Genomic DNA, 23127 nt, shown 5'->3' on the forward strand with positions numbered 1-23127 from the left:
CAAGTAACATGCGAGACCTAAATGATATGGTGAGATCTGTGCAGTAAGTACCAGCGTTCTGGTATGAGTTGTTAAATCTGTCCTGATAAAGGTTACTCTTCCTCCAAGACAGAAGATGTGAGATGATGTAAACAGGCAGATGGAAGGAGGTTTGGGATAAAGAAAACAGCCTTGAAAATGAATTCTGGCTTCCAGTTGCCAAAAGGCAGAAGGAGAAACTGAAATTATCAGTGTTCAGATAAGCTTCTTGAGCTTTAAGAGCACGTGTGTGTGTGCATAAATACACATTTATTTTAATATACTCTTCTGAAATGTGTAGTTTCTGTACCTTATTCAGTGATACAACGTGAAAACTATTTAAGTAAGTGTGTGGGGAAATGGAAATGGTTGTTCCAAAGAGAGAAGTATGGGTGCCCAAATTTGAGCACTGAGAAGCTGAGCAGAATGGCTGGAGTTGGCAGAAAACCTGTTTACCAAAGCAGCCCATATTCAAGGCATTAATAACTGGCAAAGGAGGATGGAACAATTCCTCCCAGACACCTCCTCCTCAGCTTCCCACCCTTGGCTCAGCAGCTACCCAGCCATGTTCTCTCCTGAGCTCTGTCTGGACAAGGATTTTATCTGAGGTGCTCCGGGAACTTCAGAATATAGATATCACTTCTTCCTCACACCGATTGTTTGTGCGTCAAAGCTAAACCGGGTGGTGATGAGCTGAGGGTCAAATTTAGGTGTTTATTCTTAGGGAATGAGCAAATAATTGAACGTGATGAAGTTTCAGCAGCTCAGCAGATGACCATAACAGTTGAATCACCACTGGCTTCCATCTTTCAGTCAGTTTGAAGCAGGCACACTTGAGTTTGTAGCTGGAGTAAGCTGAGAGTGCAAGCAAGGACGGGTACAGCAGAGCAGCCAGTTGGCAACTTCTTAACTTTCAGAAGCTTGGTCACCTTCGATTACACATTCAATACAGAGTACAGCCCTTTCACATTACCTGGAACAGTTTAACATTTTCTGGTCCTCCTTTCTTCTTGCCAGTCAATGTACTTACAATGTGAAGGGCATTTGATGGTGTCTGTATTTCTGAGTGCATTCCACAAGGACAGCATTGAATTACATGGAAAATTGTTCAGCTGCTTAATCTCTCCCTGAATAAACCTTCCTTATAGCCTGATCTGTACTGGTAGTATCTTGCAATGTGAGACTAATTTAATTTTCCATAACTGGTTAGAGGGCCTCAGATCGGAGTTACAATATATAGCCTATAATGAAATGCATTTTAGTGTATCTGTGGAGTCATTTGATTTTCTTTCTCCTGTGGCTACATTGCTCTTTCCATTTTCTCCTGAGCAGCGGTTGTGCAGTGCACAGTTGTACGTAGTAATCTGTGAACTGGAGGGGTGTGTGTTTCTGTATGCATGAAATCTATATTTCTGGTAACTGAATTAAGAACTGTGCACTGAAAAAAAGGGATATATTAAAGCCAGGGATAAACCCAGACTAATGACTCTGTGCTGTTTTATTTTAGGCTTTCCTGACAAAGTATCAATAAAGCAATGCTACCGGCTTCTGGGAAATAGCCTCAACGTACGTGTGGTGGCAAAACTGATCTCCATTCTACTTGGGTAATTTAGAACCTGAATTGGACGACTGTGGACTGGTGACAGAAAATACTTCAGTCTCTCATGAGAAAGCTGATGGCAGCCTAACAAACATCGGATCTAACAAATACACCTCCAGATATTTTGCTAAATAGTCCTGATGTGTTCAAATACCTTTCAGTCGTGGTGGATTTGCACTCCGGATGTCCTTTATTGAAATGGAAGTTTCCAGGAATTAATTGCTCCTTATAGATATTGGCTTTACTTTGCAACTGAAAAATAGCAGAAATAATCACGTGTGTCTCAATAAAAGTGGAGAAAACAATTTCATCTGAAAGCTGTTCTCAGTGCAATGTGAAAAGGCTGTAAACGGCAAAGCTGCTTTCATTAAGTACAAAGACAAGGTTCTGCGTGTAAAATGTTTCCACCTGTGAATATCAGCAATCCATTCTAAACAGATTTATTGTATATATGATCTAATTATTTTTTTAAGTCTAGCAGAAGTGTTAAACTCAGTATTTTGTGAGGACTTTTTAAGAAGACCCATTGTCATCTGTGGTTTAGGTTTGTCTGATCGTGTCTGAATACTTTCAGGTTTCTGGAACCCAACTGTGTCTGTTTTGTATGAGTTGTTCAGCCGAATAAAAATACTTCAAGATTATCATAGCCCTGATAACAACATGGCCGTTTCTGTTCTCACTCACGTTATTTAGGATGAGATCATTGCTCCTTACCAACGACCTACATGTAAAAGCTTAAAACTTTGTGTTTTCATGGATGTGAGTGGCAGAAACTACTGGGCTGATGTGAGGCCGTGCCTACTGCTAAACCATGTGAAAGCAAGCTGATGATGTTACAAACCATAGTTAGCTGTGTGTTAAGGTGGTTCTAATTGTGTAGATGCAACCAATAGATCAGTAACTAGTTACTACATATTCTGGCTCTTGAGAGAGATAATAATAGATCTTCTAAACCTGTAACAGAAGTGAAGCTGAACTGAGCGAGTGCTTCTTTTCTCATTACCTTGGTAATGGTGAAATGCCAATCTTTTAAATCAGGGGTTTGAATGTTTTTTATACACGAACTCAGCATTTTCCAGACAAGGTGCATCTTCCTGTGCTTGTGGCTCTATAAATTTTGTGGTAGCTCTTGCAAATTTCTAATACACATAGAACATTTAACTATTCCCAACCTCTCTTGGGTTAACTCTTCATACCAGCCCATCCTTTGATTCTTCTATTTGCTAATCATACTGAAGTTCAGCATTAAATGGTCTTACTGTTCGAAGTGATGAGTTTTACAAGGGCTGCTCCAAAAGTAATGCCTCCTATTTTCTTATGCTGGCCCACAACATCAGATGTGGGTTTTAAAACTACATGTATTTTCTTCATTGCACTTAAATAACGTGAGAATTTGGAGGAGGCAAACTAAGATTTGGGTAACAACCTGAAGATTATTGACGTTTCAGGACATAAATAGTGTATGAAGTAGAAGCAGTCAAGGAAAATGCATGCTAAAGTGTAAGAAACTAAGCGTAATGTCCAAAATGAATTCCAGCAAGCACTCCCTAAAAATATCTGCAGCATACGTTAAAGCAATTTGAGTGTGTTGAAAGGACTGGAATTATCAGTAGAAAAGAATAAAACCAATGGAACTGATCTGATTTTAAAAGAGGATGAAACAGAAAATAGGAAGCGACAACATGGTGGTTCGCAAAAGCAACATGATGCTTTGACACAGCGTGACTCTTGTAACACAGGAAAAAACAGGTATATGTTATCTCTGCTTTCATTGTGATAAAGGAACCAAGGGTGAACTGGGGAAGTAAATAAATTACAGCTGAAGTCAAAACTCTTTGTTATTTACTATTAAAACCCAAAAACCTGGATTCCCCAGCCTGCTAGTTTAACTTCATCAGCAGGTAACTGATTAACTTCATCAGCTGTGAGCAGGGAGCAAAATCTTAAGCAGGTGTCAGAGGGCAGCGTGCTGAGAAGCAGGAGAAATCTAAGGATTGATGTGAGAAAGAGTATGGAAGCTGCTGAGGAGGGTGCTACATAAAGCTTTACAGATGTGTATGAAGAGGAGGTGGCGGAGGAAGGGAGCGATGAGAAGGAGAAAGGACTCCTGAGTTTTGATACCTTTGGGCAGCCACCCCTTGACCAGAGAACTGACCCTTCTGATGCTGTTCTTCAGTTGCCCCTGTTTCAGTAGATGCCGTACTGTGGCTGTTGATCCCTCATATACTAGGTTGGTGCTTCGAAATGGTGTTCTTTAGACATTCCGTCACTTTGAGCATGGACTATTACTAGAAAGAGAAGGAAAGAGCATTGAGGGATGTGTAGATAAAAGTAGTGGGAGGCATCCCCTCAGCTAAAGGGAAGCTCAGGTGAATGTGCATTACTTGCATTGAAGGCAGCAACATGGCTAGGCCTGCAATTATTTAAAACATGTGAGTTGTTCATTTTTCTTTAACAATTAGCCAGGTCTGGGATCCTCCTCCATAGCTTCATTTCCCCCCTTAAGAAGGGAGCGTTGCCAAAGCTCCTGTCGTATCTCTGCATCTGAGCTGATCTCCTAGGCGCGATTAAAGCATATTGAATTCTGGTTGTGCTCTCTTGTCTTCTACAGAAGAACCTTTGCATTGCAAGCATGCGCTGCTGGAGAAGTAGATGGGCACGACCATTTCATTTAACACAGCTACGTACCGATGCACAAGACAGTGGTAAAGTGTTGCTGCTAATACAGGGTGAACTTCAACCTGGATTAGGGAGAAACAAATGCTCTGTTACTCCCTGCCAAATCTGTGCACAAACTATTCTCTCTAAGGATGTTTCTCAGCTATAATGTCAGTGAGGTAATGGAATGATCTGTCCCAGAAGGGGGTGTTCATGCCAGCTCTCCTGGCTGTAATGAGCAGCCCCTATACTTATGCCAGATACTTGCAGGGTTTCCATTATGTTCCTCCAAAAATGCTGCCTTAATCCAGTCTATTTTGGTAAAATTAAAAGGATGGACCTATTTTTCTTCTTAAAATGATTTATAGATTTCTCAACTTGGCCAGCCTAAGGTGCATTCACTGGGAATAGAGCCGTAAGTTAAAATAAAATGGAAGTAGTGTGTTATGCAAGGTCTAGGTAGATGTCCAGAGTGCTCTTTCCATCCAAGGTCTAGATAGGTGTCCAGAGCTTCCATCCTACAATCAGGGCACATTGAAAGTCACCTGGTCTTCAGATCTACCATTTTCTAGGCTGTAAAGCATGCAAGGAAAGATGTTACTTCTTCTTTCTCCTTGGATTAGCAACACTGTCCACATCCTCTGCAGTTTATTGCTTGTAGCTGTTTGTCATGTTAATTAGTTGGAAAGAAAAACTTGATTCAAAGATTGACAGGCAGCAGAGAGAAGCAATGCATACTCAATATGTAAAAGCAATCGATGGAGAAAAGGTTTAGTTGGGCAGCAGCTGAAGTCTAGGCCAAAAGCTGCCAACATATAACTCACTTTGTGGAGGACAAAGTCCTTGGACTATGCATACATTCAACCAGAATGGGGGGAAAGGTTTAATTGTCCTATAGTTTCTTCTTGCTGTATAAGTACATTCTACTGGGGGGGGATGGGTACCCAGAGCTTCATCAGTGAGTACAGGCTGACATGATGGGCTATCCTGAATGCCTGTGTGTTTGGAGGGAAGCTTCACCACCTCTGCTTTTCCAGACCTCAAGGCAATACCAGCAGCTGTTACCTGCACTGTAATCTGTGTGAGCACAGGAAACGAGTGATACAGGAAACTCTGTCTATTTTATAGGTGACATTAATATTTATGCTTATCATATCCAATCTCATCCTGAGATGCTTGAAGGCTTTGACCTCACATCGTTTCTGTCTGTGAAAGCAGTGGAGCTCATTCAGTCCCATACCTTTAGGGCATGTCCTGCTTATCTGTGGGCACTACCTCCCTGTTGGGTGAAAAGTGCAGACTGGAGCAGAAAAGAAGGCTGTGTGGGGTCAGGAGGTGCAGGAGCTCGGTGGCCTCTGTGAAGGTCTGAGACGGAAAGGACCAGTGAATGGCAGCTGCTGTTATCTCTGGAGATAGCAGCTACAACTGTTGCTGTTTTGCTCTCTTCAGTAGAGATTTGAAATGTGAGCAACTTAAATGAGTTAACTATTAAGCAAAAGGGAAAAACACGTGAATTGTGGTGGGACCGGAGGTACGGGTAGCTCCTAGCGTAGGGAAGGAAAAGATACACAAAGCTGCTCCAAGCAGGGAGAGGAAAATACAGTGAGATCTTGTGTGAGGGGAAGAGGGGGACTGGCAAAAGCAAAGGAAGGAGTAATGGGCTGTCACAGAGAAAGAGAACCATCTGGGGAAAGGGAGACACTGCAGAAACCTGACAGGTAGTAGAAGGCACAAGGACTGACTAGATGGAGTCCCTGGGACTCTGGGAAAGTGGGAACCACCACCTGGGAGGGAGGAAACAAAAAGCCATGAGCTGAGTGCAGGAGTGCCAGGGGAGGATGGGATGTGAGCTCCATCATGGCTTGTGGAGCTGTAGGCCCAAGTAGCCATGGGGCTGCCCCCAGCCTCCCACCTCTTCAAGTATCCACTGATGGGAGCTGCTGCTGGGGTCACAGCTTGGACCCACTCACCTCGTCATAAGCAGAGGTTACGTGAGGAGCTGTGTTGCCAGGCTGGGTACTGCAGGGGCCTAAAGAGCAGGGGTGTCCATGGTATGAGGTTAGGCACGATGTTTCTTTTGCGATGGGTGCTGCTGAAATGGTAGAAGGAAGTGGGCAATACGCAATTTTTGTCTCTCAGAACAGATGAATTTGCATTGTTCAATTACTTTTGAGCCCTACCCAAATCCTTCCTTGGTCTTTTCCATTGTCTGTGGCTGGCCCTGAGTTTGGGAGCCCTGGTGTGTATCATGAATGCAGTCTACATGTTCCAAAAAGAAAAAAAAAACCAACTAAAAAAGCAGTCCCTGTGTTTGATCATCTCCTCAGTATCTGGGGACTGAACCATTTCCAATTCTGAGCAACCATATTTGGTTAAAACTGTATTTTGCTGTTGCAATCTATGGGATGCTGTTTGGTACTGCTAACTTGTTTGTGTCATCTGCTCAGTGAATTACTGGCTGGAAGCTGCTCCTTCAATTCAAACATTCCTTGCCAGACACTGTGGTTTTAATAAGTTATTTTTTGGGGGAGTAATTCTCTGGGCTTTTCAACGTTACCAAATTATCTTTCCTTATTCAATGTGCAGGTCAGCGAGCTGTCCCCACAGCAGCCAGTGTTGGGCTGTGTAGTGCTGAAGCACAGGGTGCTTGGCTGTCCAAAGGTCAAAGGCACAATGATCAGACACACGCAGGTCTCAATTAATTGCTTCTCAAAGCTCCTGCAGTCAAAAGAGAAAAAAATGCGCTTGGGTGTCTGGATTATTTGCACACTGTCAAACTTTAAGATACCCGAGATAAAGATTACCCTTATGGGACAGAACAGCAGCATGGGCACCTTGTGAATAAGGAGCTGTGTGAGAGCAAAGGGCAGCCCGGCTCTCAAAAGTACAATTCAGCACAAGACGTTTCACTTCAAACTCAGCGCAGCTGGAGGAGAGCAATGCTTTGGGCTGCTCCTGTTCCTGGGCTGTTAGTTGTGTTGCTCCTGCTTGCTGGATTGAGCTGTGAATCAAACCACTACGAAAAAAAGAGGCAGAAAAGAAACGTTTATGATGAACAGTAAGTACCAGTGCTATTATCAATTGCAAATGGATTTGCTCATAAGATAGGCTTTAAGTACTACTAACGGGAACTGAGTGGCTTTACCACACGTCTTTTCAACCTACACTTTGGCAGCAGATATGTGCAACCAACCAACTCTTATTTGTTCCCGTAATACAACAGGCCTCGTCTGTCCTCAGAGCAGGGCAACCTGGTGTTCCACGCCGGCTCCAGCAAAAATATTGAATTTAGAACTGGACCACTGGGGAAAATAAAGCTTAATGAAGAAGACCTTGCGGAAATGTTTAGTCAGGTGATGTAGTTACTTATCCCTGAGATGTTTTCATTCAGTTTTCTTCAAAATTGTTCTCAGCAAATATTTGATGTGTTTGGTACGATTGTTATTTTTTAATATTATCTCTGTTAGCACTGCAATATTTGAGCTATTGCAGGCTTGTAAGGTAATAAATTCATTACATAAAGTAATTAAAAGATTAAACTGTGCATGGAGCAGAGCTCTCTGTATTCAGGAGGACTTTATGAGTAAGGTGAAGAAAGTACACAACTTTCCTAAGTTTGTAGAGAAGCAAGGCTTGTTTTCAAGCTTCTGAGGAGGCAAAACTCACTTCACATCACAACTCTTTTTAATAATTTAGATGAGAGAAAATAAAGCAGAGATTCAAGAACTTAAGAAAGCCAATGGAGTCTCTCAGAACGTGTCCCACCAAGTCTCTCTTCTGGCTTCCAAGGTGAGCTGCGCCTCTGCGTTGTATCCCAGCAGCAATCTGGGTTTTCTGTTCTTCAGAATAAGGTGACTACTGATTCATTTCAGTATTTCTGGGCTTCAATTCAGGGAACTGGGGCAGAGTCCATATTTAACATCAGCTTAGAGTCTATGTTTGACATCGGAGGTACTGATTCAGCATCTGGAGACTGGAAACATCCCCATAATTCTCATAATTTTCAGTTACCAGGATTATTCTTTCATTCACTGTAGAGTAGTACTCTGACATTTATGGAAATCAAATCTTATTAAATCCAGCCTGTAGACTATATATATTCCTATATGTCTTACATAGACATGCCATTGCTTGGATGCAAATGTGCTATAGAGGTTTGCAGTGGAAACAAAAGACACTTGGGGTAGTTTTCCCAGCTAGTAAAGATTTATTTTTTTTTCCAGTAGAAAATGGGAATCCTTTATCTGTCTTGGCTTAAATATCTTTTGTTAGAGTGCTGCCATAATTTCCTTATAGGAAAATATTTTTCAGCCAATGAGACTGCCCTCAAGGGAAATTGTTCTAATGCGTATCCATCATATCCCCTAATTCCTTTTATGCTTGCTGTTTGTGGCTTTAACCAACTGAGACATGCTGAACTTTTCCTTGGGTTTCAGCGTGCCCACCACCTCAGACCTTAGTCTGTCATGCTCTTGTGAGCACCTGAACTGTCCTGTTGGTGTATTTACATTCTGAAAGTTTATAGAAATAGAATCTTTTGAGTTGGAAGGGACACTTGGAGGTCATCTGCTCCAAATCCCCTGCAATCAACAGGGATACCTACAGCTGGATCAGAGTCCCCTTCTCCCTTAAAGCCCCCTGCCGATACTGAAAGGCCACTCTCAGCTCTTCCCAAAGCCTTCTCTTCTCCAGGCTGTGTAGCCCCAGCTCTCTCAGGTCCATGTTAAGCAAAATAAGCAGCTTAATGCATCTTCACAGGACAAAGTCTTTGTGGGCAAATGAAATGAAAAGTGGTCTGCTTTAGAACAGCATAAACCCCTTAAATCTCAGTGAATGAGGCCTGATTTGAACCTGATTGTCACCTGGTTTTGCAGAGCAGCTCCTCTCTTGTCTCCAAAGAAAACACTCAGCCATGCTGCCGGCACCCAGTGTGCCAGCACTGGGAGATCAGCACGTCCCTCTGCGGTGACCCTCATGCCAAGTGCAGTTAATTTACATTTCTCTTGCAGGTCACAGATCTTGACATGAAACTTCAAAGCTTAGAGCAGGTGAGTACATGAAAAATAAACTGAAAATCAGAGAAGAGCTCTATCCAAGTAAACAAAGTAAGCTTTATTAAGTTAAATGATTACTTTCACATATCACCCAGAAAAAGCTTTTCTGGTAACAGGAGGTTAAAAAAAGCCAAGGCTTGTAAAGGAGGTGAAATGCCTTCTTACAAAACATAAACTGTGTAGGAGCCTGCATTCCTTAAAGGAAAAACAGTTGTAGACTGAAAAATAACAACTAGATACCAAGGGAAAACACACTCATCCTTCACTGATCTGTGAAGACAAAGAGAGAGAACTAAGTTTTTGTACTGCATGGGAAATAGCTGATTTTTAACCATCAGCTGCTTCCCCATGAGCATGTGGCAGCCATGGCTACTGCTGCCTGGAAAGCAGTTGTTGAATGAGTCACACGTGAGATGAAGAAGATATCCCTCCTAGCCTCACTAACAGCCTGTCATTGAGGAACAGTTTCTGATAGTACTAACATCTTGCAGAGCTTTTCTCATCCCATGGTTTGCACTGCGCTGTGTCAGATCTGTCATGCTAAGTCATATTTTAGTCATAGTTTTGTACAGATCTGCTCAAAACAGCTCCAAGGCCTGGCACATTAATCTTGCTGAAAGAAAAAGATAGGGGCAACACAATGAAAAGATAAAAATAAAGGGTTCGTCTTGGAAAGAAATGCTGGAGGATCCCTAAATAAGAAGGAAGATAATTCCCTGCTCTGCTCCTGGGTTTCAGGCTCTGCAGAGGAGAGCCTGCAGCAGCAACCCCTGTGAGAACTCGGGGACCTGCGTGAACTCACTGGATGGCTTCTTTTGCCTCTGTCCCAGCAACTGGAGGGTGAGTCTTCAGCCTCCTGGAGTGTGTTTTCAGCTTGAGTGTGTGACGTGTATTTTAACTGCAAGGGTATACTTGGCTTAGTGCAGTCATGACAGGGTTATGATTGTTAGGGATAGGATGATATAGACTGAGTAGCAAAATAACCATATCATGGACATCATCTGCTTTAAGTGCAATACATTCGATTTTCAACAATAATGACATCTGCTCCAAAAGGATGGAAGTCCAAGCCATGGGGCAAGACCCTGTTCTGTTACACACAGGTGATGTCCCATGAAGTCAGTGGTGCTTGGTGGTCCAACACCTGCATTTCTTGCTGAGCAGGATGACTGAACTGCATACCTCAGACACAAGCATATGGAGTGAATGGGGGAAGAGAATGGTGTTTATTGAAGCCCAGAGAGGTAAAACAAGTTGGGATGTCAGTAATCAATCACATCCCGAGTTTTCAAAATCCAAATACCTTGTTGGCAAAGGCTTTTATGGTGCTGCTACATGCATTTGGAGATGGGATGGTTCCATTTTTTCTCAAAGGCACTCTGCCTTAAATATGTCCCAGTGAGACTGGGGTCAAAACTTATGTGCTTTCAGTCCTGATGAACAGAATCTCCCGATAAAAACAGCCTGAAATACAGTTTTCTCAGTCTTTTGCTAGTAAGTTGAGAAGCAGTGGGAGGTGGCAGTACTAAAATGTCCATATGCTGTCTGCAGACATCTGAAATATTTCATCCCTCTTCTGACTGATAGCCAGGATTGCAGAACTCAACTGAACAATAGAGTTCTGTTATTATGCTTCATAAGGGAAGCTGTGTTGATAGCAGCCTGTGGTTTGTGTATGTTTGGAAACTATATTAAACCTTGGCTCCATGGTTTGCTTCATTTCTCTGTTACTTGGAAAATAAACTGGTGTTCCATTTCACCTTAGGGCCTCCGTTGCTCAGAGGACGTTAATGAATGCCAGATTTATGCTGGAACCGCACTGGGCTGCCAGAATGGAGCCACTTGTGTGAACACACCAGGCAGCTACAGGTAATTTTTCAAAACTAAAATCCCATACAAAACACTGCTATGTTTGTAACATCTGTCCCATCTGCAGCACAAGTCACAAGTTTGAGAAATATGTCTATGTATTTTCGGTGCACTATAATCCATTTCGGTCCCAGAGACCACAAAATCCCTAATACTGTATAGCCAAGTGCAGCACGGATGTGTTTCTATTACTTGTTTTGACACAAAAAGGGCAGCAAGTGTCACACAGCCACACTGGGGATGAAGATTATCACCCCTCCTTTATCACCTGCCCATGAGACAGAGAGAAGTGAGGGAATGGCAGAGGTGGGCAGGAGCAGAGCTCTGCCCCATAAAGCTATGAGTTGCTGGAAAGCTCCTGTATAGGCAAAGATCCCATCAGACAAAGAGAAGAGAGGTGCTGCCTGCAGCAGGCAGGCCAGGAGGGTGCTTGGGCCCTGCAGACATCAGCTCCCTACAGCTCACCTTCCTCCAGCTGTGCCCAGCCAGAGGCTGACCTTGTTCAGCTCCTTGGGAAATATGCTCCTTTTTGCAGGACGAGCTGGCCTGAATGCCCTGCATCTTGTTTTCCATACTGGCAAATAATGTGATAAACAACTTTCAGATGCAGTACAAAGTACTCTCTGTGCAGTGGCTGGATAGCAAGCCACAGCCTTTTGCAAAGCAGTGAGTCTCCAGCTTCTGCACGAAAGCTTTAGCACAAACAGAAATTTGCTTGGTATAAGACAGACTTATAAGCCTGGCTTTGTCAGCTCTTGAAGTAACCTCATAAAGGGGAAGTGCTCACACAGCTCCTCACGCTTCACGGTGGCACAGAGCCTACTGAGATGCTACAAACCACGTGGGGCTGCATGTCTGCTCTGCTTTGATTTTAAAGGTCTTTGTAGCTTCCTTGCAGCCATCCTCTACGGAGATGCTTATCAAGGAAACAACACAAAGCATCCTGCCTTTACTTATTGCTCCTTGCTGCGCTTAGCAGTGTACAGGTGTGTGATTACACTAAGGTTTGATAGACAAACCCTTTGCCCTTCTGTCCGGTGTTTTCAGTGTATTCATACAGTCATAATTCCTGTAAGTTTGTTTTCCAATGCCATTCCTACAAACTGCACTGTTACTTCACACAAATGAGGACCGCTCTGTAAGTCAGGGTGTGCTGTTAGCGCAGGGACAGGACCAGCACAGTGCCACACAGCTCTGCTCTGCTGTTTGGCCAGAGCTCCTTGAGGCCTGACCTGCTTCTCAAAGCTGAATATCTTCAAACTGGGAATGGATTAACCTTTGCCAGACCAAGCAGGAGACAGTGCCTTATTCCTCCTCCTTCAGAGCCTCTGATTGCCTGCCGTGTCCTTTGGAGCTGACTGTGAGGCTCTGCACTTTGAACACACAGTGCTGCTCTGGTTCCCTGCCTGCTGCCTCACTGCATGCCCAAGCTGATCTGCTGCACTCACAGCGTGTAGCCACACAATGCAGGCTGCAGTACAGCAGACTGCAGACAAGCATGAAGATATTGTGGTATTTTTAAAGCGAAGTTCATCAGGGTCACTTGTCCTGAGTGCAGAGTTTAGTCACCTGCAATTGGCTTATCACTCTGCCTTTTCAGCTCAGCACATGACACCTTGACAAGGATAGCACAGCATAAGTCACTCCAAGGTTCAGATCAGCTTCACTGGAGTACCCTGATTGTGATTCCGTGGGTAAATGCTTGTGCAGAGTGGTTTTCATTGGCCAGCTTAAAAGCAAGTGAGCAACGGTGTGTAAGGGCATGTGTGAGGAGCAGGCACCTCAGCACACCACTTGCATCCAAATAAGTGTCTCAGATGTTAGCTAGCTGATTGGAGGCCTTCTGTAGGTTGTTGCCCCATTCCATGGTATTTTGGATTCTCACATTTGGTCCATAAGGGCTGAAGAAAAGGGGACAGTTACCTTAAAAACTCCTGGTTTCAGTTTCACTGTGTCTGTGCAATGCTGTGACCAAGGTGGGACCTTCAGTGTGAAAAAGAAAAAGCTGTGGTGTCAGCTGTGTTGGCACAGCCCTGCTTTGGTGGGAGTGCAAGGAATGACAGCCAGGGAAGGTAAGTAGGGATGCTCCTTGGGCAGGGACTTTGAGCACTGCAAGCACCAAGCTCAATGCCAAAACATGTCTGTGTATTGCTAGAGGTAGAGCTTTAGGCAGCTGGCAACATATGAAGGGCATAAGTGAGATGCAAATTTTAGGTGCTCTAGCTGAAATGTGAACTTCCAGGCTCATGTTCTGCTGCAGCCTTATGTTGGATATCTCTTTTCCTGGTTTTGTGTTTGTGACAAGATGCTGTGGTCAGCCATGGATATGTGCAAGTCCTACATGACTCCTGAGCCCCTACTGGACAGCTTTGCTGGTGTTCATAGTTATTAGTGGGACTGCAAAATACACCGGGATTTTGTGAGGAACATCACACAGAGAGTGCAGACTTACATATTGCCTTACTATAGCAATATGTGGTCTTTATGTGCTATATATATACAATATATAGATTTTTCTGCCTGCTTTCACCTTTAGCTGCTCCTGTACTCCAGAAACCTATGGACCCCACTGTGCCTCAAAGTTTGATGATTGCCAGGGTGGATCTCAGATGCTCTGTGGGCATGGCACCTGTGTTGATGCAGAACGAGACACCCCCAACAAGGTAAGGAGCAATATACATTTCATTATACAGCACAAACAAATGGTGCTGAGTGTCACAAACCTATGTAAAATACACTGCTGCTGGAAGAAAGCAAGGAATGGCACTGTACAAAATAACCTAATCTCTCTGATGTCCCAAGGACAACAGAAAGAACTGAAAATGCCTTGTGTCTTGCAAAAGATACTTGTCAAAGTGTTTTTGGGTAGCCAAAGTGTCATTCAAAACATAATATCCTTGTTGTTCAGTATTTGGGGAGTGCAATATGAAGTTGCTAGAATGTTTTATTACTGAAATTTTTCACAAGTACAAACACGGTTCTTATTTTCCTTGGGAAAAGTAATACCAATGGAACATTGACAGGTAGTTTGGTGGCTGCTGCCTGTGCTTGGAGCTCAACACCATCCATTTGACTCTGTCTCTAAGTCTGAGCAGTCCAAGTGTCTGCACTGGGTGAACATAAGCATATACTTGAATGGCCTTCTGCAACAAGACAGACAATTGTTTGGGGAGAAAATCTGGGTACAAGGCGTTCCTTCCAAAGGGATGGATGGAATATGCCAGCTTTGGCTTTTTCCACTTAGAGTAGCCCTCCAGAACTGCTCTGGCAGACTTGGGTTCCTTAGCACTCTTACACACCCTTGCACTGTTCCAGACACACGAAGTATTCTTTGTGCTAACATAATTTTTTCTCAATTTGTAAAAGTCTTCACACCCCATTAGTTGCTTTCTGCCCATTTTTGTGGAGAAATCTTTTCAAAAGGATTCAGTGTTGGCTTAGCGGTGTCTGCTCCTACGTCAGTCAACAATAAAGCTCCCATTAGGTTTAATTGGACTGAAGCTAGGTAAATGTTGAAATCTGGCCTTTAGTAAAGACTGGAAGAGAGAAAATTGTTGTCATTATAAAAAATATATATTTGCAGTTTAATGTCAGCTCTGCACATTACAGGTTACTGAAAATCTTGCTTAAAAGAAGACAGCCAAGCTGATCTCAGGTTGCTTACACTGATCTCTTTACCCTACCTACAAAGCAAGTTGATGAGTTTTAGTTATGTTTATGTACAGTTCATAATTGCTGTTCATTTTCTCTGGAAGACTTGAGGTAAATTACAGGCTTCTCTGATGAACATAATGAATGAGCCTGCTGCTCCTTCCACTACTTAAACAGTTACATTCAGAGCATTTCAGCGCTCTGAAAGCTTTCTTGCTGTGGTTTAAAAGATGATTTATAAAATCAACTCTTACCCTTTTCTCAGTTTACACTTCTGAAATATGCACTATGTGTTTGCTGTGGCAGCCCAAGTACCGCTGTATCTGTGACACTGGCTGGATGTCCCCTCCTGGCAGCCCCGCCTGCACTGCTGATATAGATGAATGCAGCCTCCCTAACCCTCCATGTTCACAGAATCCATTTGTGCAGTGCCACAACACGCTCGGCTCCTACTCGTGTGATCCTTGCCCCACAGGTATGGTGTCTTTCCTTGCTCTCTTGCTGAGAAGGGTTGGCAGCAGGTAGGACTGCTGTCATCAGCAGACTGAAGATCCACATAGGAGCAATTTCATGTAGATAGATCTTTGATCTGTATCCTGCAGAATAAATGTGTAGAAGTTATGTCTTATCTGCATAACATGGAAAGTGGATTTTAAAACATGACTTATCCTTAAATGGAAGTCTAAATAAGGCTGACAAATTACATTCTTAAAGTACCTGTTTCTTTTCACTGATTTTAATGGGAGTTTATGTAGTGTAAATGCTGAGTCTCAGCTTGAACCAGTGATTGAGCACCTGGTAGGAAAGCAGGTCCAAGGCTGGGGAGCTCAGGTGCATGCAGTGCCCCTGAGTGATTGAAGGGGTGCAGCCAGGACCCACCCCTTTCCAGACCTCATTTAAGAGTTGGCAGAGGAGACAAGACTATCTTGCTGGAGATTCCTGTGTATCTGAGGCCTTTTGAAGGTAAGCAGATTTTTTCCTGTATTTTTGACCTTGTGGTTCTTGTATTTGAGCAAGTCTTCCCTTACTGTAGTCTAGGACTTTGCTTCTCTGTTGTCATTGCGGTGCTTTCTAATGTATTACAGCTCAGAATGACTAGGATGGGATAGGTAAGGTGAATCCTACCCACCATGTGCAGGACTAGCTTTGTGTTAATATGTCTGCTACCATAAGGCAATGAAAACCTAATTATTCCATCAAGTCATAATACTTCCTGTCTGTTTTCCCAAGTCTGGTATGTTGTACGTATGGGAGGGATGTAGTGAGAGTGAAGTATTTAACCAGAGTAATAATGGAGCTTTGCTGAAAATTTTATGTGTGTGCACTGGATCAGAATTGTTACCTCTTTAGAGATTAAATAAACAGTTTGATTTTGGAATATTAACAGCATCATTAAAGTGTACTTGCAAATGTACCTCCACTCTGTTGTATTTGTAACCTATTTTGAAGGCCAGCCTTAATTATTGTTATTCATGTGAGGAATAGTTCTTCTCTTGTGTTAGTGAAGGGAGGTGCAAAAATCGTACTTTTTATTTCCTCTGTTTCTTTTTAGGTTGGCAAGGAAATGGCTACAGTTGCCAAGATATTGATGAATGTGGAAGTGATAATGGAGGCTGTTCAACAGCACCAATGGTTCAATGTATCAACACAATAGGATCCTTCCGCTGTGGAGTCTGTCCACCAGGTAAAATACTGGATGATTTTGTTGAATCTTCACAATTTGAAATCTTTCTGTTGTTTTATCAACATGTTTGATCCTATTTTATTATATACTGGAAAAGCTGTAGGCCAGGTACACAGAACAATGCTGTAATACTGAATACAGAGTCCATGAATCTTCAGGCTGCTTCAGCTATTTATTAATGTTGTGTTGAGTAGGTGTCTGTTGATGCACCATCTGAAATGTTTCTCTTGTACTAGGTAGATGGTGTTAAAGCCTTGATTTTTTACAAGGTTCTTCCTTTGGGGTGGTAAGAAATAAAAAAAAAAATAAAAAAAATAAGGGGAGATAGGCACTGCATAATTATGATAGTAATTTCACTGTTTACAGTAATTGAAAGAGTTGTGTGCCATAAATCAGCGGTATTGTTTGTTGTAAGCCTAGATAATTGTTCTTCATGCTCTGAATGCTGTCTAAGAAGGCAGTGTTTCCACTGCAGTGCAGGTCAACCAGTATAAGTGGTGACTCAGTGTTGATAAATGTTGTGGCTTATGGCTTAAAATGCATTTATGAGATGCATGCAATCAATAAGGTAAATACTAGTAGGAAAAACTGTTTCGAATTTGCCTTCCAATCAGCTATCTAAACAGCAGTGGACTGCAGATAGTGAAGGCTCTCTGTTAGTGGGCACTGAAGAGCTATTGCCATGCTGCAAATATGGCCTCAGGCTAGTCTTGATATGGTACAGTGGACCACAGCTATGCAGTTGTGCCTCAGGATTTATTTAAGTTCAGAATCCATCCTAATAACATGGGAAAGTAATATGCATGTTAGGCTTTATTCTAGCTGCTGTCTCAGCCTTCTCTCTTTAACTGCTTGGACTGTGATTTTTCACAATGTAAATTAGTGTCTCTTATCGTCAGATGCTTGTTTTGCTGTTGATGCATGGAGAACATAGCTTGTTGCAAACTAAGATTTTCCTCTGTACAGGTTATGAGGGAGATGGACAAACATGTACCCAGGTTGATAGCTGCTCGATAAATAATGGAGGGTGCCATCCATTGGCAAATTGTACCTCTACTCCAGGTATGATGCTTGCTTAAGGACAGTAAGTATTACCAGTGTCTCAAGGAATCCACTTTGTAGCAACATATTTACACTGCAAACTGTTCTCCACAGTCAGTTTTGCCCTCCTCAAGAGAGTGAACAGCCATGCTGTGTAGAACCAGCAAGCCTTCCTACAAACACTCCTCATCAAAGAGCAGATTTAGTCATTAAAATATTAAGGTTCTCACCTTTTTCTTCTTTCAGCTGCCTTTACTATTTTTCTCCTTCCCATAAGTATTATCTGACTGCTTCCAGCACTTCCTATAGAATTAATTTTGGATTCTTAGGTGCTAACACCAGGAAACATTCCCTGACAAAACTGGATACAGACCAGGGCAGGTACCGAAATTAGAGAAGAATCAAAATGAGATCAAATCAGATCTAATAATTCATGATATATGAAGGCTTGGCTTTGAAATGTTGGGGACCTTTACTGTTGTGGTTGATAGTGTCATTGTAACAAGGACTGAATTATATATTTTTTTCCCTTTATGTCCCAAGGACTAATACCATTTTGTTCATGTACACCTGGGTACACTGGAAGTGGATATGGGCCAAATGGGTGCTCTCCTCTTGCTGATATCTGTCAGCTGCAAAACCCTTGTGCTAATGGTCAGTGCTTGGTAAGTGCTGGACTCTTCACTGTGACAACATTATGAAATTACCATTGCTAACAACAAGGAGATTGAGATTGGAATCTGAGCACAGACATGCTTCAGGTAATGAGGCAAAATCTGTGGAGAGATCAGCAGGTACACTGAAGGAAGGAAATTGAGAGGAAGGAAAGTTGATACCCCTGAATGTTGTTGGGAATGCTGGTGCTGGTTGGGGAGAGTCGAGTGTTTCTGTCCTTTACTGATTGGTGGTGTGAGTTTGTTACAATGCACAGTGAGCATTTAGTTTGTTCACATGGATCTTGTAAAGATGTTTGGTTTTCTGAATGAAGACCTCATTGCTCAGGGAAGTCTCTGCTATGGATCTGGGAATTTTGATTCTCCTATTGCAGAAGATATTTATGGTGATGATTTTGTAGAAATGTTCCAAATAGTAAATTTGTTGTTCTGGTGGAGTCTGATCTTGTTTGTCCGTGTTGGTTCTTCCTTTTAATGATTCTGGGAGCAGAGTCATTAAATGGGTGGAAACAGGCCATATGGTATTATTGTGTGATATGATATTACTGTGTGATTCTGTGATTGCATTTCCCTTTTCTCATTTCCTGTTCTAAAGCAGATGATCTCCCTACCCCTCTCCATCCATTATAAAATATTGTGAGGCATCAAAGATGGCAGTTAGTGTGTGCCTTGATAAACTGTGCTCTGCTTTACCTGTAGAAAGTATGTTGACAAGAGCAAGAAATATGATGAAAAAGAAATAAGAAATTAAAGTATTAGATTTGTGGAAAAACTTGTGTATGAGTAATAATGGTTGAGGGGGAAAAATGAATAGAAAAGAGACAGGAATGATATGGAGAAACCAGCGAATGTGTTCCTATTTAACAACCCTTGGGGTTAAAATTAAGTAACAGCCAATGTAAGTGCAGTGCAGACTTCCAAGAGAACAGGCTTGAGAGAAATGGTTTATAAACCATTGTCACAGCCTGGTTTGTACGTTTTAGATAACATGACTGACTTGTTCCTAATGTGATCATTTCTAAGCCAGTTCTCTGAATGACTGAATGAATTCAGACTTTGACTTTCTAAAGAGAGAGATCTGCAAATAAGCAACTGGGTAGAAGAGGGTGTTGGGGGGGTGGGGGGGGAAGAACAAAACAGTGAGGTATTGGATTGAACTGTGGCTTTATGTTGGTTTTCACCACTAACCATGAACTAACATTCTGTATCATTTCTTTGTTCTGGTATCTCCATGTAAAGTAAGTGTAAGTATCAGTCCTTCTACTGACTACATTGATTCTTTTTAGGTGATCCATGCTCATTAGATTTATTGCATTTGTTTATATCTGTAGGCGATGACTTCTGGATATTTCTGCCTGTGTAACGCAGGCTGGACAGGCACTAATTGTACAGAGAACATTGATGAATGCATTAGCAACCCATGCCAGAATGGTGGAAGCTGCACTGATGGGGTCAATGGTTACACCTGTGAGTGCACCAGCACCTGGACAGGACCACAATGCCAGACTGCCCAGCAAGGTATGTCAGGGACCTCTTCCTCATTTGAAATGTGTGCTAGGCTTCAGCTTGTTAATGCTTGCTCTACGTGATTGCTTTGTTTTTAAGAATAAAATTATAAGAGGGGGAAAAATAATGACAACCTTGTTTTGGTGGACTACAGGTCCTGATCCAAAGTCTCTTGGAGTTAACTTTTCTTTACAGCTGTTTTATGTTAATCCATTGGAAGTGCAATAATATTCATGAAAATATGGACATGGAGCTTTATACTGTGACTGCAAGTTCCTGCCTGTGCAGTTTCTTCTCAATATCTGTTATTCTGCTTGTTTTTGGGTTTTTTTTGGTTTTTTTTTTGCCAGTAACTTTAATTGAACAGAGTCAGGACAACATTCGAGTGAGTTCCCTGTGGCATCTATCTGTCAGATGGCTCATATTTATTGCAAGTTGATGTGAAGAAAGCAGATTAACTTTTCACAGAATGTGGAGTGTGAACTTTTCACTCAGCCACTGTGAAATCTATGCTACTTTAGAGTTATTTCAAGCTCTTTCTGTTTTCCTTATGTTTCTAAGCAGGTGTTTTTGTTCTTATTAAGAATATACTTAGGGGTTTATTTTTGTTTTTTAGCAATCACTTCGTACCCAGTGACAAATTGCAATGCACCATTTCTTTGAGTTCTTAATCAAGGGGAAAGTTATAAGTAATACATTCTATTATATGATAATTTTGGATCTGTTTGAGAAATTGAGATGTTTTAAATGGGAACTTCAAATCTGTTTTCCAGGAACTAGCTTTCTTTCAGGAAGAAATTTCTCTTTATGTTTTTTTTTTTTTTTTTGTCTTTGACAACTCACTTTAGCAGAAATTCCGAAGAATCTTTTATAAAATATCTTTCATCTTTGTTTTAAGTGTTTAGGAAGCCAAACGTGTTAGAAAGTTTAGCTTTGAGTCTGTACTGTGATAGCATGAGTTAATCCATTTAGTTTTCTGTTTCTGCAGCTTGTGGAGAGTATCTTTCAGGCTCCAGAGGGACTTTCAGTTACCCTAACAACCCAAGCAGCCAGCGCTATGAAACTGGGCTCAGCTGTGCCTGGGTTATTCAAACTGCTCCCAACAAGGTAAAATAGAGTTCAAGTTAAAGAAACCCTCACTTGGCAGGAGCCTCAGCTCATCAGAGCAGATGTGGCCATCTCTATGTCCCATATTCACAAGTTTTTATGTTCTTATAAACCTTTTGGCTCCTTAGTGTGGGCTACAATTTCAAGGTTTTTATTGTAAAGCTGAGGATCACAATTTATTCTTTCTCACAATAATCACATATTTAAAACAATCAACTAAAGGAAACATAAAATGATTAGAGATTTCTGGTAAGTTTGTGATACTGGCATCATCTGCCACCACATAGGAAAGGTGCCTGTCATCCACTGCTTTAGACTGGGCTCCATCTGTAGCTACTTGAAAATGCCTGCTCTGATAGGCTTCAGTTAGTTCATAAGTTAAGTGATATTGGAGCAATCTTCTGTTTCTTGCTTCTGGGATACAGAAATGGGAACTGCTCAATTCATGTGATCAGTAGCTTTATATAATAGTTACATTTAATTATTTTAAGGATTTAATTTTTAAATGTTGTATTCTGATTCTGCAACTAATAATTTGTGCTATAATTCACTATAAAAAGATGTATTGCATCACTCTTCAGTATTGGACTTCTTACTGGGGATTAAAAATTTCAAGCTGCTTTTGATACGGCATGGGAATGAAGTAAATAGTTTTATAAATTAGTGGTTGCCAGTGATTTATGGAGCACTATATGCAGCATACCTTCAGCTTTAGGACTTAGAGCCACTACTACTATCTTTAGCAGAGCTACATCAAAGCACATCTGCAGGGGATCTGAAGTTACTTGAAGCTGGTATGTCACTTTATATAGAGTGTGTTTATAGTGCACTGGATTGTATGCACAAAACTCCCATGACAATATATTCAATCACAGACTAGATCATAAAACTTTCTAGATTAGATTTCAAGCCTTTTTTAGTATAGTATTTGGCAGACAAAGGAAATGATATCAATCCTGTGTTTATAGGAATAATGCTATTTCTCTGTCCGCATCCTTTTTGATCTCCTCCCCCTTGTTTTGACTCTAAGATTCTGTAGTATCTTCTGTTCTGGAACCCTTCAGAAAATGAAATAATGACTCCAAACACAAAGATTCTTAAAGCCACATGAATGAAAATATCAGCTCTGTATAGGATTACATCACAACCTTAGCACATGGGAAAAATAGAGATTACTTATTTCATGTTATTTTCTTTTAGACTCTGCATATTACTTTCCCATTCTTCCATCTGGAGGAAAGTACTGACTGCAACTCTGACTTCCTTCAAATCCACGATGGGGGTTCGGCATCAGCACATATGCTGGGAAAATACTGTGGTTCCAACCCTCCTGCAGAGCTTTTCAGTTCCCACAATTCCCTTTATTTTTGGTTTTTCTCAAATCACGCCATTACTGCAGGAGGTTTTACTGTTCAGTGGGATTCTCGAGATCCTGGTAAGCTTGATGAAATGTCAGGTAATGCAATGTGTTTATAGCTGTGGGGGAAAATGGCTGGTTTATTTCTTCTAATTAAGAAATGTAAAGTGCTGTAGTAGCATCAATTAAATGGCTTTTTCAGGAAGTGCATTCCATAGGAGGAACTATTTCTTTATTTCAAGGAATGTTTACTGAAATGCTCTTTTTAGTGTTTTTTGTTGTTTTTTTTTCCCTTGTGATTTACATTATTAGATAAGTAATTACTAATTGACAAATATGGACACAGAAAAGTGAAAACAGATTATTTTTTTGGAAGAAATAAAAGCAAAGGATGAGGTATAGGTTTAACCAACCAAGCTATTCCTTAGATATAAACCCAAGTTGCCCCTGCCATTACCCAGCTGGTATGAGGAGGGGGAGGTGCTAGTTGTTCTGTTTGTTTGGGTTAGTTTTTTTGTTTATGAATTTATTCTGAGTACCTGCAGTTCAACATTTGACCTGATGTGTGGTGTTAAAGACTATATTGTTCTATGTCTCATTTCTCTTAGAATGCGGTGGTGAGGTAACAGGTACTTATGGGTCAATAAGTTCTCCAGGATACCCTGGTAACTATCCTGTAAACAGAGATTGTTTCTGGACCATCTCAACCAATCCTGGCCTCCTCATCACTTTTGCCTTCGGCACACTAAGCCTAGAACACCATGAGAACTGCAGTTATGACTATTTAGAGGTAAGGGTTAATTGTGCATTATGATTTCATTTTATGACAATATTACTGCAAAATAAGTTATTTCAGAACTTTTATATGTAGAGAAATTTACTGTTTAGTATTAAGTCTTTGGTCAAAA

General features: G+C 41.6%; 2 protein-coding genes across 8 annotated transcripts in view; both read left to right on the forward strand.

Annotated features, from left to right (window-relative positions):
• Nucleotides 1-3449, forward strand: part of TRDMT1 (tRNA aspartic acid methyltransferase 1) — a 38429-nt gene extending 34980 nt beyond the window's left edge. For all 7 annotated transcript variants that reach the window (XM_032443082.1, XM_032443081.1, XM_015853430.2 and 4 more), the window contains one exon: nt 1526-3449. In XM_032443082.1, the coding sequence (XP_032298973.1) occupies nt 1526-1626 (101 nt within the window). In that variant the 3' untranslated portion in view covers nt 1627-3449. The remainder of the gene's footprint in view (nt 1-1525) is intronic.
• Nucleotides 3450-7172: 3723 nt separating this feature from the next.
• The window catches only part of CUBN (cubilin), a 124735-nt gene continuing 108780 nt past the window's right edge, over nt 7173-23127 (forward strand). The window contains exons 1-15 of the mRNA XM_015853475.2: nt 7173-7334; nt 7500-7629; nt 7973-8065; nt 9286-9324; nt 10069-10170; nt 11096-11199; nt 13736-13862; nt 15157-15325; nt 16403-16534; nt 17501-17596; nt 18119-18240; nt 19581-19767; nt 20744-20862; nt 22063-22297; nt 22828-23009. Coding sequence (XP_015708961.1) covers nt 7216-7334; nt 7500-7629; nt 7973-8065; nt 9286-9324; nt 10069-10170; nt 11096-11199; nt 13736-13862; nt 15157-15325; nt 16403-16534; nt 17501-17596; nt 18119-18240; nt 19581-19767; nt 20744-20862; nt 22063-22297; nt 22828-23009 — 1956 coding nt within the window. The 5' untranslated portion in view covers nt 7173-7215. The remainder of the gene's footprint in view (nt 7335-7499; nt 7630-7972; nt 8066-9285; nt 9325-10068; nt 10171-11095; nt 11200-13735; nt 13863-15156; nt 15326-16402; nt 16535-17500; nt 17597-18118; nt 18241-19580; nt 19768-20743; nt 20863-22062; nt 22298-22827; nt 23010-23127) is intronic.

The sequence above is a fragment of the Coturnix japonica genome, chromosome 2 (assembly GCF_001577835.2).
Source record: "Coturnix japonica isolate 7356 chromosome 2, Coturnix japonica 2.1, whole genome shotgun sequence".
Lineage (NCBI taxonomy): Eukaryota > Metazoa > Chordata > Aves > Galliformes > Phasianidae > Coturnix > Coturnix japonica.